The sequence below is a fragment of the Charadrius vociferus genome, unplaced genomic scaffold, assembly GCF_000708025.1.
Source record: "Charadrius vociferus isolate BGI_N301 unplaced genomic scaffold, ASM70802v2 scaffold467, whole genome shotgun sequence".
In the NCBI taxonomy this organism is placed as follows: Eukaryota; Metazoa; Chordata; class Aves; order Charadriiformes; family Charadriidae; genus Charadrius; species Charadrius vociferus.
In genome coordinates, this window is record NW_009649309.1 from 40,898 (window position 1) to 57,825 (window position 16,928).

General features: G+C 40.1%; 1 protein-coding gene across 1 annotated transcript in view; it reads right to left on the reverse strand.

The window, feature by feature from the left end:
- AP2A2 (adaptor-related protein complex 2, alpha 2 subunit) overlaps nucleotides 1-16,928 on the reverse strand; it is a 50,231-nt gene that overhangs the window by 29,941 nt on the left and 3,362 nt on the right. Inside the window, exon 3 of the mRNA XM_009889381.1 lies at nucleotides 1,383-1,451. Within this exon, the coding sequence (XP_009887683.1) occupies nucleotides 1,383-1,451 (69 nt within the window). The remainder of the gene's footprint in view (nucleotides 1-1,382; nucleotides 1,452-16,928) is intronic.

The following is a 16,928-nucleotide window of genomic DNA, read 5'->3' on the forward strand; positions in this document are numbered from 1 at the left end:
ACACAAGTGGTCACTGTGACTGGAAAATGGACACAAGTTTTAGACTTGGATTGGGTGATGGAGAGTAGTCTGTAAAACAGGCTATGCAAAGCCTACTAGTTATGGCAAAAATCAGACCAACAGCAGCATTAAATGGAAGCTTTGCAATGAAAAGGAAATAAAGTAGAACATGACAGCATAGGGAGGTGACTAAATGAAAGTTCCTTTTTCTATTTACCCTAGAAAAAATAACCATTAAAGTTTCCTTGGTTACCCTAAAACTGAATTTACCAAGCTGGACAAAGTATGCTGGAATTTCTAAAAGAAAAACGTTAGCACAGAGGCATGCAATGGCTTCTAATTTAGAAAAAATTCTTAACTTTTCTTGAGTGTCTTGCACGGTGCTCAACCTTTCTTTCTGAGCTGTTGATAGCCAAGTTTTTGCAGATCTTCATATGCCTTTAAGAGACATACCGCTAGTATGGCAAGTACCAATAGATCCCTATGAAGTTCAGCAAAGTTATTTCAGCCTTTGCTAATGCGTTGAGTATTCCAAATAGATACACTAGTCTAAGTCAGGACAGATAACTAAGGTAAACCGGTATACAGAAAATTCTGAAGCCACATATATGACCTCTACCCTGCAACGCCTTATCTAGCTACACACACAGCCTCATATCTATTTAAATGGAAGGTCTGCTGCAGCCACTACTGGCAGAACTCCATTCAAAAGCATCTCAACTACCGCTCAGAATCTTTAAAATTTGAAGCTACATACACCACTTGAATACAGTTACAGCATGAATTTTACCACGTGTTGTTTAAAAGTGAATTGCTGCCTCTTGGAACTCGCAAGGATAGAATTAGTCACTGCATATCCTTTGCTTCATATGAATAATTTGTATTGCTGCTGCTTATGGGAGTGGTTAAGTTGTACGGCTTCAACAACTGCACATTTCTATCTTAATTCTGCTAGAAGACAGCCTAACCCATTACTTCCCTAAAAGGGGCTGGGTCGGGGTGGGAGAAGTCTAAACAGATTGTTTTACTGGAAATAACTACACCCACCCACATTTCTTCAAACTAGTTCATGGCCTTCTGGAAGAAAACAGGCCAAGTAGTCACATGGTTAGGAGGCAAAGTATAGAAAAAGCTTGTGAACAGTAGCTCAATTCTTTGATATAGCAGGGAGTTTTCTTCTGTTACAGCCAAGAGTCATAGGACTGTCAAGAAGTTCATTTGCTAAGAGGACACTTTCAATAGTTATTCTAACAGCCTGCTCTAGCATGTTGCTTGTGTCAGCAGTTGATAAAAATGTCTAAGCGTGTAAAAACAAAACAAAAACCCACAGAAGAATGTCATATGAGGAAATATGTACAGTCTAGTATGATTAAGTCACTTACCTTTAAATTTGGACCGAATGTTTGCTAGTTCTTTATTTATCCTCTTTATCTCCGCTTCTTTACTTTTGCCTGAAATCAAAAGAACAGACATCAGGATACACTGCTTTGGACAGCCCTCTGCCACCCTAAGCTTCTTTCCACCCAACCGTGCTATGTGAACATAAAAACATCTGGTGTAATTATTATACTCCCTTTCCAGTATTAGGAGTAAATGAAGACAAACATCATAGAAGTAATTAAAGCATCACTTTATAGCGGAATTTGAGAAGCTAAAAGGACCTCCCTGTTTCAAGAAGCTTTGCAGACTTTAAACAGTATCAGTTGCATACAGTTAATCTCAGATGCCTTTACTACTGACTTTCACAAATGCTTCAGTTTTTCTATTCCTAAACTGGCAAGAGAAAACTGAATTTTACTTCCAATTTGACTACTAGGTCTACAGTGGTCTGAAGGAAAGAGTCTCCTAAGCACAATCTTACAAACATACAGCTTGTGTTATTTCTCACCTTAAGGACAAGCTTATTTACTGTTTCTCTATTGAACGGTCATTCAGTTCAACAGCTTTAAAAACACTCTTAACCAACAAGGAAAAGGAAAAGCAGTGAACTTATGAGTAGTCCAAAGACCTCAGACAGACAGGATACACACATAAGTTCAGACTTTCAGTATGTCCTACAAAAGTCACTTGAAAAACCAGAAATATTTAAAATTCACATTTTTATTAGGTGACTTTACCACCTTAGGCTTCTCAGCACAGTTTATATTTCATATCAACTTTTGATTCCAAGAATGTGTATTAGCATATCTAGTGCAAATTAGATATTCAGAGAAATAAGGTGCAGTTTAATTTCTCGTAACACAAGCTTAATCAGGTAATACTTGCATTGTCCAAACCAAAGCTGCTGATTACTCTTTACTATTTTAGTTTTTGGTGGTTTTTAGTGAGATTCTATTGAGGTCTGGCTCCATTATCTCCCAGATGAGTAGGGTAGGATAAAATATCCAACTCGGTTGCTTGAACTCTGAGGGAATGCAGCAACACAGAACAGGTTATCTAGTTGTGTTGGAAATTCAGATCTGTAACTACTCAAACTTTCAAGTGGTTTCCAAAACATCAACTAGCAGCAGAAAAAGACAGCTTCCTTTATTCTTCATCACATATTTGGCTACAAGATTATGAAGAGAAGTTTCAAACGGTCCCAGGAAAATGTTCCAACCTCATGAGTAGTAGAGGATCAAATGCTCTGCTTTCACACCACTCTGACTACAGCCAGTGCAGTGCAAGGCTTGAAGAGCAGATCAACACCAGCATTCCGAAGCATCTCCAATCTCACGTTCTTCCACATAAGTAAAGCAACAACTCACAGCATTTAAACATCCTACTACATTTGCATGTCCAAACTTCCCATGTCACCCAATGACTGTTAATCACCCCTTTACTATTCCAAAGATGATCTAACAGCAGGCCAGATGAAAGGTGATTAAGTAACTCAAGGAAACAAGTGCCTCAGGATAGGTTAATAACAAAGTATTTAAAGTATAAGGGAATCCCATGCCAAATACAAATTAATCTAGATTGTAATTTCTTGTTTTAGACTCAAAAAAGAAACTCGCATTATGCACTTCCAAAACCAACTCTTGCATAAGTTGCAGAGAACTGGTTTATATTATTATACCTATACTAACGGCCACAAGAGTACAGACATAGCAAGAATAGCACACTGTACAAATGCAAACAAGTTGGGCGCAAAATAGAAGCAACTATGTCGGTTTGCCTTGTCATTTTAACAAAATTGCTACAGAATTGCTGAAAAAGGATTTTTACCATTCTACAACACTGTTTTATAAGGGGCACTGCTCAAAATACTGAAGTGCAGGGTGCCTTGACAGGCATTCCACATGGAAAAAAAAAAAACAACCACCCCAACTTCCCCCGTACGCTACAATGAAAAACTACTTACTTGTGCCCACTTGTCCACTTACTGCTTTTAAGATAGATATTTTCAGAGCTCAATAATTCATAGTACCTGTTCTGAAACAGGTTGCTATCTGTACACATCTTGGTTTTCAGATAAAGCAGGAGATAAGTCCACAGTTTCAATTCAACCTATAAATTCCAATTAAATTCTAGAAAGACAAGGCTAGAGATCACAGCATGCTTCCCTCAGTTGTAAGATGCATCTGATGGGATCACAAAGTTTAACCAGTTTTCACGAATATATAGAAACATAGAATAGTTTGGGTTGGAAGGGACCTTTAAAGGTCATCTAATCTAACCCCCCTGCAATGAACAGGGACATGTTCAGCTAGAACGGGCTGCTCAAAGATCCACCCAAGCTGACCTTGAATGTTTCCAGGGATGGGGCATCTACCACCTCTCTGGGCAACCTCTTCCAGTGTTTCACCACCCTCAGCATAAAAAATGTCTTCCTTATATCTGAAATGAATCTACCGTCCTTTAGTTTAAAATCATTATGCCGTGTCCTGTTGCAACAGGCCCTACAAAAAGTCTGTCCCCATCTTTCTTATAAGCCCCCTTTAAGTACTGAAAGGTCGCAATAAGGTGTCCTCAGAGCCTTCTCTTCTCCAGACTGAGCAACCCCAACTCTCAGCCTTTCCTCATAGGAGAGGTGTTCCATCCCTCTGAGCATCTTCGTGGCCCTCCTCTGGACCCACTCCAACAGGTCCATGTCTTTCCTGGGATGAGTGGTCCAGAACTGGCTGCAATACTCCAGATGGGGTCTCACAAGAGCAGAGTAGAGGGGCAAAATCACCTCCCTCGACCCACAGACCACACTTCTTTTTAAAGCATTTCGCCTTCTTGAACCTTAAAAGGTTCATGGGGGCCCATTTCTTGAGCTTCTCCAGCTTCATCTGGATGGCATTCCATCCCTCAGGTGGCTCAACCACACCACTCAGCTTGATGTCATCTGCAAACTTGCTGAGCATGCACTCAATCCCACTTCTTACGTCACTGATGAAGGTATTAAACAGTACTGGTATCAATATGGACAGCATCCCTATGCACCTCCCAGTATACCTGTCCCTGCTCCCACTGCCTGTGCATTTCACACAACACATTATGAGTTTTCTTCTAATTGAACTTGCGAACCTAAAGTAAACTGGTTTTAAAGCTTGTACACTATTCACTCTACGATCTAACGCTTGAAGGCCTAAACCATGACATCTACTATAGATTTTAGTTTTGTCTTAATTGGATTAGATTTGTCCTGTGCACACAGCAGAGATCCTCAAGCATTCATGTCTAAGATACTTGCCAGCATTAGTAATTCACTACTAGATTGAAGCAAATCTTTTGCCCTTGAGTCCATGCTCTGTGAACAGAGGGCCACAGTAACATCTGCCAAAAGGGTGCAAGTGTTTATGTAAATAAACAACGCTCCAGTTTTGCTAAGCTATCACGCTACCACTTCCCTTATTTTTAGCAATTCATCTCTTCCAGATGAAAATTTTAATTCCTAAAATTATTAATTTCTTTTCCCTTTTACCAAGTGAACAGGCCATCTCATTAAAATATTAGCACTGGGTCTGGACATTTAGTACTTCTTTTAGATGAATGGGGCAGAGAATATCAACCTCAGTCTGGGATATTGCTAACCTGAATAGGATATTCAGTTAACTAAGTTTGAAAGCTAGGTCCTTGCTCTATATTTTTAGGTTCTGTTTGTAAGGACAGTGCATTGCAATATTTACTTTGCATTATTAGCAAGTGGTTCCTCTAACCTCAACAAGCGTGGCAATAATCACTCATGTTGAAGATGGGGGAGGAAGGGGGAACAAAAGTGAGTATCTCTCATCCAGTTTTTCTTAGCCCAAGATGAAATCAAGGCCGTAATTTTATTTTAAAATCACCAAAACCTCTCTGCAAACCTTTCAAACAGCATTATCTACCCATTATGCTCACAGATTATCAGTTACTGCCAGAAACTGGGTTCTTTGTGTCCTAAGCAAGCAACAGAGCATTAAGGGAAGTCTGACTAAAATACTTCAGGAATTTGTGAAGTCAGCACCTTTGGTAGAAATGGACTGCAGCCTCAGCAAGATAAGAATCAAAATCCCACCCCCTGTGCACACAGCTGTAGCAGTGAGTTGACAGGAACAGTCATATTAAACAGCAAACTCACATCTGAAGATTTATTCTCTCAAAGTTAAAAACTTACACAGCATATGAACAAAAGCCTGTTTTGAATAGTTCCTCTAGGCTGTTCCTATTTTGAATGCAGTATATAGTCTCATCCTGACCTTCACCAAACATAAATAGCATAGGAACTAGCTGGTGATAAAAGTTTAACTCCATACACTGGAAATCCAGTTGAATAATTAAGTCTTAAGTTATTACCAATTACAGTCTATATGTGCCTGAAATTGCAGTTTTAGAGAGCAGCACTAGCACATTGGGTGTTAAATGTCACTGAGGATAGTCATATAACAATGCCTAGGATAACTCATGAGTTAAAGCCAAGCTGAAGGATCCAAAACCAATCCTAAACTCCAGCAGTTACATGGCACGGTAACCTTATTCAAACTTAATTTATTGTTTACATTAGAGGATGACAAAGCAAAACCTCACAGTGGCAGCTAGCTTCAGTTTGTTCCATGTACAGGAAAAAAAAAAAGAAAAATCCAAAGATCAATTTTTAGCTCGATCTTCTGTCCCACTAAGCACAGTGTGGGGGGTTAGGAGGGTAGTCAGGGGCTGTTAAAATGTGTTTAATTAATTGAGCACTTTTCATGACATTACTCAGCCATGGTAACACTCACTGAAGAAATTTCTCTGAGCATATTTCATTTTTACCATCACTAGAAACACATAAGTAACCTTAAGGATGATTAAAAAGGAAGATGACCACTACTGATGACAGTTGAAGGAGTGTTGTGCTGCAGAACTAGTCTTACATTTCAAATCTTTCAAAGGCAATTTCTCCACCTCACTTTAAAGCTGTTGCAGAGCTCCCAGATTCAAGAAAATATCAGAGCTGAATTCCAACAAAACGTGTGCTTTCCAAGCTATTCAACTTGGAGATGCTTACTAAAGGTCATGTCATGTATACAAACTGATGGGTAGAACAGTATTTAAGCGAGAGCACAACATGATTATGTTCCACACCAGTTCAGGCGACCTGAGCAACAGGTACCCAGTCACAACATCGTCCAAGGCACTTAGGAACCTTTACTTCCTATCTGGCAGTTTGCCAGGCTTCACACTCTACTGTACTGCCTTCATTAGGCAAGGTAAATTTAGTCTGTAGTGCACGATTATCTTTAATTACCACCTTGTTTAACAAAGATAGACTAGTGAACACCAAAAGTCATCCAGCTCTTCAGAGAGCCAATTACTATTCCTAAATCTAGCAATCCAGGCTACAGTCAGAGCTTCAGTACTGCATGAATAACACCTCCATATCTCAGTTTGGAGTTTTCCATTACAATCTGCAGAAGAACGAGAAACAGGAAGGGGATTTTTTTAGTTCATTCATTTGAAGAGAACATTTGACATACCTTAATACTGACTTGGCAGCAGGGCTGCAGGACTAACTGTTGCTTCAAGGTTGGAATTAGTGGGTTGCTTGTGGCTCACTTAAACAGTGACCTGCTCCATCAAGATTAACTTGCTATACTAACTGTAGAGACTGCCTAAGCCAAATTTGAGGCACAAAGCACATCTGTGCTGATTAACTAGAACCGCTACAAGTTCTTAGCTTTTATACAAACCATTTGGAGTCCAGTATACTTCTAGCCAAGTCTACATATTTACTTCCCAAAGGAACAGAGAAGCACTTGCTCTCTACAGGTCTCTACAAAATACTGAGCAGAGTAAGATCTCTGCAGGCAAGTTCTTGAGAGACAGGTATGTTAACAACATTTAAAGCAAAAAAAAACCCAAAAAACCAACCCCAAACTAAAACAACTCCACAAAACTTTAGATGTTCCCAATACTCATCTGGCTCCAATCTGATTATGGCCAGCAGCCAGTGTAATTGAGCCCCCCCAAACAATTCATTTATTTTGAATTTATGCACAGCTCAGAATGGTTACATCATGTTACCTCTTCGCCTTACTTGCCCTGTGGCCATCTGACAACCCTATGATTATAGATGTGCCATTAGTGTGAAGAACTATAAAGCATGTAGGGTAGGAAGCTCTATTAGCATAAAAAAAAAGCTTTTCAGCATTCTCTCATGCTTCTTGAAGGCAAGTAGTAGCGTCAGTTACTATCTATGACACTACCATTTGCCTAACAGAACATGTGTCTGTTCACATTCAGCTATCGAACAGGCCTTGAATACAGGACAACTCTAGTTTTCTGTTTAGGAGAACAGTAATACAAATACTGCCAAGGCTAAGAGCAGCAGCTTCTCCTCTGAACTCCACAGTGGCTAGGAACATCTACTTGGGAAGAACACAGTTCTTATACAAACGATAAATTCTCAATTTTAAAGATATTGTTACACATTTTCCTTAAGAGCTGTGAGCCATTGTTTTCCAAACATAAAACTTTTTCTGTTTTATTATGTTTCCATTATGCTCTACATTAGGAGCATCTAAGCCAATTAGCAAGTTAGGTGGGAGAGACACCACAGTCAAACTGCTACTAGTTTCCCTTCAACCAAGGATGTTGATATAGTTTCATAATCAGTTTGATTCAAGGCTGTACTTCTTAAAAGACAACAACTCCAGACTGTTCCTTAACACTGCTCTCCTCCTGGCATACACACTCCTGCTAGTACCTTGTACTGCTACAGGTCAGGTAGGGAGCCAAAGAGCTGAAAGAAAAATCGATTTATTTAATATCCAAAGGGTAAGTCATATCAGCTTCACTACAAGTGATAATGCCAGCAGAATACATGACCAGGTACAGAATAAGTTCAACACATTCGCCATCCAAACACACTTTAGTGCATTTGCCATAAAGTAATCAAATTACCCACTTCCCTTTCCTATTGCTAAAATAGCTTACAACCATGATGCTAAGACTATACTGCATTCTCAAATCCTATTGTCAGAGGACAGAAAGTGGTTGAAAGAGGGGTCTCAAATCAAAACAAACACTAGCATATCTACAGTAAAAGTGGTGCAAATATTTATAGGAAAATATTCACATAAAAGTAATCAGTGCATCCATTCCTGCCTTTGTGAAACAGCTTTTATAGTATTTATATATCGTATCATTAAATTAAACTACTACTTTAATCTGTCAGCAGAACAGATACTCATGTTACAGCCCTAGAGTATAGATGTCATTTGCTATACAGATCATTAGTTTCGTGAAGTAAAACGCCAAATCCATCCTCCACCTCTAATCCCTCAGACAGCTCTCAGCACAGCAGGGAAGAGGGCCAAAAGGGATGCAGGTTACATAGCAATACATTAGAGTGGTCTGTTTACTATATGCCTGCCCTCACGTTATGTGAGTTTGTCTGTCTAAATTCTTTCATTTGGCAAAACTATCTAGAGTACTACAGTAGAGGTGCAAGTTCCAGGTCCATCTGAGTATGTCTGCAGGAGGATACTGGTGCTATTGTTTACAAACTCACTGTGCAACTAATCCAAAGAGACTACTAAAAAATACTGTACCTTCACAAGATGTTAGTATGGCTTCAGTTGTGTTCAGAAACTGTCCAGTTCAAAAAGGCTGTAAAACAAGAAGCTTTTTGCTTAATGATGTATTAACCTCCTGTTATGAATGAATACACGAGCACATGTTGTCCTTTCACAAGATATGTTTGATCAGAGGAAAAAAGTGCCTTTCTGTCGCGTTCAAGATCATGAATGGCACAGAGGCAGTTGAAGATTGATGTGCCTTGGGATATCCTGTTGTGATTAGATATACATTACTACAGATAAAGAGATGATCAGTGACTTACTGATCACATTTAAGAACTCTGTAGTGTACATTTTCTAACATTCTGCACCGTAAGTGAACTACTATCCATAGAACTGACTTCTTCCTCCAGTATGCTGCTTGAGATTTGCCCCTATAACAACACTTCTCATGAAATAGCAGGGAGCCACAGGCTTTACTGTAATCCAGTAATCCATTAACTCCTTGTCCTCAGAAGGGAAGGGAAATAAATGCAAAAGAGTACACAGCAACTTCCAAATCCTATCACAATTCAGATACTCTAATTGCAGCCATTTAATACAAGTTTAATAATTTTAGGTGCCTACCACAGATGTTGTTTTCTAACTAGGCACCACAAGTTAAGAAAAACACTACAGCTCAAACTGTGAAAGAGTTTGAGGAGTAACTAGGTAATAGGCTCTAGCATAAGACTAGATCTTTCCCCAAACGAACTGAAAGCTTACTGGAAGCTCATATCTGAGTGACTTCATGACATACAGAACACCTATTTGGCAGTTAGTTGACAAAATGACATTGACTCCTATCAAAAGAGAAGCTTTAAGCTACGAAGATATGCAAAACCAGAAGTGCAAGGTTAGGCTACTACATAAAGCAGCTCTTCCTGCTTCGTTGACTAAGCAGCATTTAAGTAGTCATTTCCTTGAACAGTATTTTCACCCAGTACAGTTACACTCCCTTCAACAGGGTAAGGCAGTATTTGCACTGTTTTTGTACAAGTCACTGTGGACTCATTTCTACCTTAGTTCACGTTCAAATAATGGAAGAACAGTTTGAGGCTTATCCAAAGTCTCCTAGTTTAACTATCACTTCTAAACTACTATTTCAGGGGCCTTGAAAAAAATCCTGTATGAGCTCATTAATTGATGCAGATACGTAATACTCTCTGCAAAGTTCCTTAACTTCCTCTTGCCAGTCCTGATGAGCAGCCTTTATGCAAAGGATTTCAAATTCAGCAGATGTTATCTTTTCCAATGACTCCACTAGAGAGGTTGTACATCACATGAAACATTCTCATCCTTTACTACCACTCTCATCTATTATTATCTTTGCCTACTTTCCTCTTTTCTCAGCCAAACACACACAAATTCAAGAAGTGTAAAAAAAAAAAACCCAAAACAACAAAAACCCCAAACAAGAAAACAACCCCTAAAAAAGTCAACACCCCCCCAAGCCCCTCAGAGTTCCATGAAATGACCAGAAGAAAGCTAAGACAGAGAAGCCATAGGCAGAACACATCCTCCTCAGATTAATCTCATACTAATTGTGTTTTCCTTAAATCACTCTCCTGCAAATAGTAGCAAGTGATGCAAGACTTAGCGCTTATTATAGCTCTAAGCAGCACGCTCTTCTTAGGTTTTTTTTCAGGCCGGAAACTGTCCATATTAGATGAGTGGCCATAGCCTTGCAAGAGAAATATTACTGACATACAGCACTAAAAAAAAAGCTGTATATGCCCAACTCACCCTATGTGGAGTTTGTTTCACTGTGTAGCTGTTTTCACTGAGAATGAATAACTACACACCCCCACATGGTCATTTAATTTATGTGCATGCCCCTCCAACATAAACAAGTAATGCACTCCATTATCTACCATCCAGTCAAAAGGGGGATCATCATATGATCAATTTTATGAACCAGTCTTTTTTAAGTCCCCACTTGCTTATCCGTATCCTGAAGCGCCACTCCCAATTCACTGAAGCAAAGCTACTGAAGTCAGATTTCAAGAGGCTGAGTACTCTCCCTGTCCAGTACAATGAAGAACTAATGCATTAAGTTCTATGAGAAGAGATAGACCTTTGTTTAATATATCTGTTGGGTTTTATTTAAGGAAAATATATAGCCCAAGGAGAAAGGAACAGTATCTTAGAAGAGAACATATATGGAAACATTTGGAGAACAGACTAAAGGAATCCTTCTTCCCTCTATCCAACTTCTAAGGTGACACTGAAAAGGTAAGACAGTTATCTAAAGCAGTAAGAGAAAAAGAACTAAACAAATAGATAAAAAAATAACCGTCTTGTCCTCCAAGCCTGCAGCAAAAGCAGCTTTTCCCTCTGTGTAGACCCATTTCATCAACCCAAGAGTAGATGATTTCCTGATTTTACAGTGGAAGAGCAGGTTACCAGTAGCACACTTAATATTGTAATACAAATTATTTTTACACTACCACCTCCAAAAGAATGGAGAAAAGGAAACTTTCCTAGTTTTCAGGTTGAATAGCAGACAATAAATAAATAATGTTGTTGGAACAGAACAGCTTGAGTGCCAAATGACTTGAAGTACTTCATCACCAGATAAGCATAAAGCTATCCTCCAAAAAAAAAAAAAAATTAAGACTCCTGATGATGTATCCCTCAGCTAAGACAGCTGAAGAGTTTATAAATCACCATCTTGCATAAGCCAAATCACTTCAGCAGCTCTGCAGTACATGCACAAAAAAAAGATTTAACATATTATATAAGAATAATTATTTCTTGCAGGAGCCCATATTCTTATAATGCATGCGGATCTTGTTGGGTTTTAGTTCATGAGGCACTTCATCCAAGCAGTGACAAGGACTCTTTCTGCCCTGAACTCCTAAATCTGGATGGCACTTCACCAAACCACAGGATTCAGAGCCTTCCAGCTCCGCTAACATCACAATCTGTTTTACAGCATAGGCATGCCTTGCTATTTTCTCAGTGGGCCACATTAAGATAGGCCTGTTAATTAGCGTTTAGTTAACCAAGTACTTCAGTTCAGCTTTCAATCTATAGTTTTCTCTGGTGTCTACAAAAGATAAGCTAAAAAGCTATTTGCTGTATAATTTCCTATATATTATAAACCAAACAAACTGAGCAAGTTTTCTAGAAAAGCCTATACATCTACTGGCAAGTTGTTAGGTATCTAAAACTTATTTTCTTAATTCAGCTGTCTGCACTAGGAAGTCTATGAGCAAAATACAGAGCCTACCACAGGAAGCTCTCCAGAACTTTGTTTCAGGGCAGCTATCAGGAATAATTTTGCAGTTGCAGGACAATTCATTTTTGGATACTATCAGATTTTGAAAAGTCACTTGATATTTGTCTGTATTAAGAACATTTTGCTTCAAAAAAGTCATTGAATATTACAGTTTCACAGACACTAGAGCAAAGTCAAAGTGACAAAGCACTTTTGACCCATAAATATTTTACAATTGCTGCTACAAGTAGTATCCTGATTTTTAACGAAAAGCTCTACAGACTTGTGAGAAATCAGCATATTTTAAGCAGACATTTTAAAGTCATAGAATCGTTTGGGTTGAAAGGGACTTCTAAAGGTCATCTAGTCCAACCCCCCTGCAATGAACAGGGACATCTTCAACTAGAACCGGTTGCTCAGAGCCCCGTCCAAGCTGACCTCAAATGCTTCCAGCGATGAGAGATCTACCATCTCTGGGCAACCTTTTCCAGTGTTTCACCACCCTCAGCATAAAAAATTTCTTCCTTCTATCTAGTATGAATCTACCCTCTTTTAGTTTAAAACCATTACCCCTTGTCCTATGACAACAGGCCCTATATCATAGAAGTCCACTAGGTTGGTCAGGCAGGACTTGCCCTTGATGAAGCCATGCTGGCTGTCTCAAATCACCTCCCTGGCCTCCACGTACCTTAGCAAAGCATCTAGGAGGATCTGTTCCATGATCTTCCCAGGCACAGAAGTGAGGCTGACAGGCCCGTAGTTCCCTTTTAAAAAAGGGGTGCAATGTTTCCCTCTTACCAGTCACCGGGTACTTCACCTGACTTCCAGGACTTGTCAAGTATCATGGAGACTGGCTTGGCAACTCCATCAGCCAATTCCCTCAGGACTCTGGCATGCATCTCATTGGGACCCATAGAAAAGTTCCTCAGGTGGTCTTGAACCTGATCTTCTCTTACAGTGGGACAGACTTTGCTCCCCTGGCCACTGTCTTGAGGTCCATCCCCTCAAGAGGTGTGGGGAGAGACGTTGCCAGTGAAGACTGAGGCAAAAAAAGTTGTTGTGTACCTCAGCCTTCTCCTCCTCTGTTGTTACCAGTTCACCAGTCTTGCTCAGCACGCAGGGATACATTTTCTTTGACCTTCCTTTTCTGGCTGACATACCTGTAGAAGGCCGCTTTATTATTCTTTGCATCCCTTGCGAAGTTCAGCTCTAGCTGCACCTTGGCCTTCCTGACCCCATCCCTACACAGCTAAGCAACATCCCTATACTCTTCCCAGTATACCTGTCCCTGCTTCCACTGCCTGTGCATTTCCTTCTTGGCCTTTAGTTTGACCAGCTGGTATCAACTCAGCCATGCTGGTCACTTGCCTTCCTTTTCTGATTTCTTACACCTGCGGATCGAGAGCTCTTATGCTCCAAGAAAAGCATCCTGTTCTACTCCCTTGTCCCTGAGGGCAGTTTCCCAGGGGGTCCTATTGACTAATTTCTTCAACAGCTAGAATTTTGCATTCCTAAAATTCAGAGTCTCAACTTTACCCTTCACCTGACCCATATCCCCTCAGGACTGTGAGCTTCTCCAGTGCATGATCACTGCAACCCAGGCTGCCTCCAATCTTGACATCACCGATTAGCTCACTTGCATTGGTGAGCAACAGGTCCAGTATTGCATTCCCTCTGGTAGGTCTCTTTATTACCTGGCTTAAGAGATAACGTAGAAAGTAACCGGTCACGTATAGAGGTCATGTAGAAAGCAATTCTTAAATATAAGTCCTATGTGGCACAGATCAAGAAGTATAATAGATAACCCAAGTGCCAAAAACATGCCTAACCAACAGAGAAGCGACAAACAACCTTTTAACTATTAAAGACAGACTAGCAGTGTCAGCTGTCTATTCGGTCACAATCCACTGCAGTTGCAAGCACTGAAAATTGATATCAAATAAGACTTTTTCTGAAGCCTGTAACAGACTGTTAAAACCAGACAGGCAAGACAAGCATCACTCCCAAATCAGTAATACAATAAACTTGTAAGAGGATGATGCGTTATTTAGTGCTGCAGATGTTGTAGGTACAAATGACCAAAAAATAAGACTTGATGTAAGAAGGTTAAGCATTTCCAGTCTAAGTTTACACAATTATCCCCCCTGAAGTTTAGGTTATTTTATTACTTTGAAATCACATGCAGTGTATCCACCTGAGCACAGTTAGCACACAACAACTGCATTTTCATTTTTCAGCAACACCTATAATGCACATCTGTTATCTGTGCAAAATCTTTCAGAAAAACAAACACACATCATATTTCAATATTACCCATAATCTGGGAGGGTTGTAGGCTAACTAAAACCATCAGATCCTTATGGTAGCATTACAGAGAGATAAATGAGTCCAACAAAGCCAAAATTAAGACTGAAATTTAGAATGCCAGTAGGCATTTTGCACATCAGTGCAACTGTCATATATTTAGTCCAACATTAAGGCTAGAAACAGAGGTTAAGAGCTGCACTTGGTGTTTAACTTCCCTCCCATCTCAGAACAGGAACACTTTCTTCGATTTACAAGTCATGTATTCTGTTCACCTAAAGAGCTTTCTTTTTGTTCTTGACAAATATCTAGCTCCCCACTCTGAAGAGGGAAATATGGAACTTAAGCCAATACCCACGCCTGCAAAGCACAGTCTCTAGAGTGCTCTCAAGTATTTTTGGGAATCCTAAGTCAGCGTACACCAGCTTGTGGTTAGATGGCAACATTCTGTCAAGGCCGAATTGGAGCTCCCTTAAAGAAAAAGATTCAAATGCCATTAGACAGCTATTTGGAAATTGCATAGATCACCTACTAGTGGGAACTATCAGCTCCTTCACAGCTAACTGGAAGATGCAGTTACTTTCTTCGTTACAAAGATGAAAAGATGCAAAAATAATTACAGCTCCCAAATAGCTGTCTGGACAGGGACAAAACATTTGAGAAATATCAATACTTGTTTAAACAGTGAAAGCATTAACATTTTTTGTGTCACAAGTGAGTTACATCTTTATCACTTTTGCAGACACTGAGAGCATGAGAACTTTGTTGTCCAATCTGGACAGAAAGGTGGTTGTTCCATCAGTTCCCACACTGCCAAGCTTGTGGGGAAATCAGTACTTAATTTGCTCTATCCTACTACCTTAAATCTTGTTATTCCACATCTCTAAACACAGGTTAGGAACCTAAGAGCTTGAATGTTTCTCTTGTATTCCCTTTTACTGAATTCCACCAAAAACAAGAGTGGAAAAATGTGTTAACCAAATGCAAGACATAAGAGACATTGAAAAATAAAATAATACTACTTCTAGCTAAATGAATGAAAAAATTCATTAAAAAAAATAGTGGGCAGATACAACAGCAAGTCTTAAATGCTGTAACACCAGGTGAAACTATATTACACATGCAGCTTGGATAGAATATCAGGACACTGCGAAATTTTCAGTAAATAGTTGGGCCAACCAGACAAAACACAAGAGCATTCACATAACCTTGAACTGATACACAACACATTTTATAAGCTGCCTTCTACACATACAAGAGTGAAGTCTGAAGAAGCCTAAGGACCTGTGACTCTATTCTGAAAAAAAAACACCACTGGGACAGCTTTTTCTGTAAGGAAGATTAACAACCTTGAATTTTACATACAAGGTCTCTGTTTACATAGTTAGAAGTCCAAATCACCTGAATTTAAATTTAAACAGTCTCATTTTATTGGTATAATTTTCACCCCAGTTTTTTGTATGATCAGTCATCAACATGAAGTCTTCCAAGCCAGTGTGGTTATGCCAATACAAGCTTAGTTAGATCATCATAATTTGCTTTAAAAACTTCTCCAAACAAACGTTCATCTGTTAGAGAGGAAATGTTACTACCACTACTTTTAAAGTAGCCTCAAGTAATCTACAGAAACACACAGGTGGACAAAACAGAGCTGTTTCATCACACCAACCACAGTGACCTTAGCCCTTCCCCAGGCAATTCCTGCCACATCATACACTTAGATCTCTGACTCAGATTAATATTAAACTGCTATCACATGCAATTCTCAGTCAAAAAGGAAAGCTGAGCACTGGGGTGTGCTCCCAGACACACACCTTTCCCCCTCCACCAAGCAGCAGCAGATTTGTACTCCCTTCTGCCCTGCACACTAACAGGCATGCTCCCCCTCTTCCCTCAGGGGGACACTTACTCGCACCCCCCTCCATCCCATTTTTAATTACACGGATCCTAAGAGCTGATTTCTGTCAAGGCTGATTTTTAAAGCCAGTTTCAGCCAAGCCTAGGCATACCCACAGAAGGCGCTGCTCGCAGGCACCCTTACAGAGGCCTGCTTTCCATCAGTGACGTTTTGAATTGAGAACCCTTCACGGATTTGGAAGGAGACCAGAGACGCCTGTCTCTACCCCGGCACAAACCCACCCGCACTCCGAATACAGGCCGGCTTCGCTTCAGCGTCTTATAAACAAGGACGGCGGGGGGCACCGACCCCTCGCCCCCCCCTTCCGCCGGGACGGCGATCACAACACCGAGCGCCCCTCCTCAACGGCGCGGGGGGGAGGGGAAAGGGGGGAAATACCCCAAGCAACGCACCCAAAACACACAAACTACAGCCCAACTGTAAAAACCCAAACTACAAACCCCAAATCTACAGCCAACAGCCTTAGGCTGCGGCTTCCCTCCTGCCTCCACACCGCCTC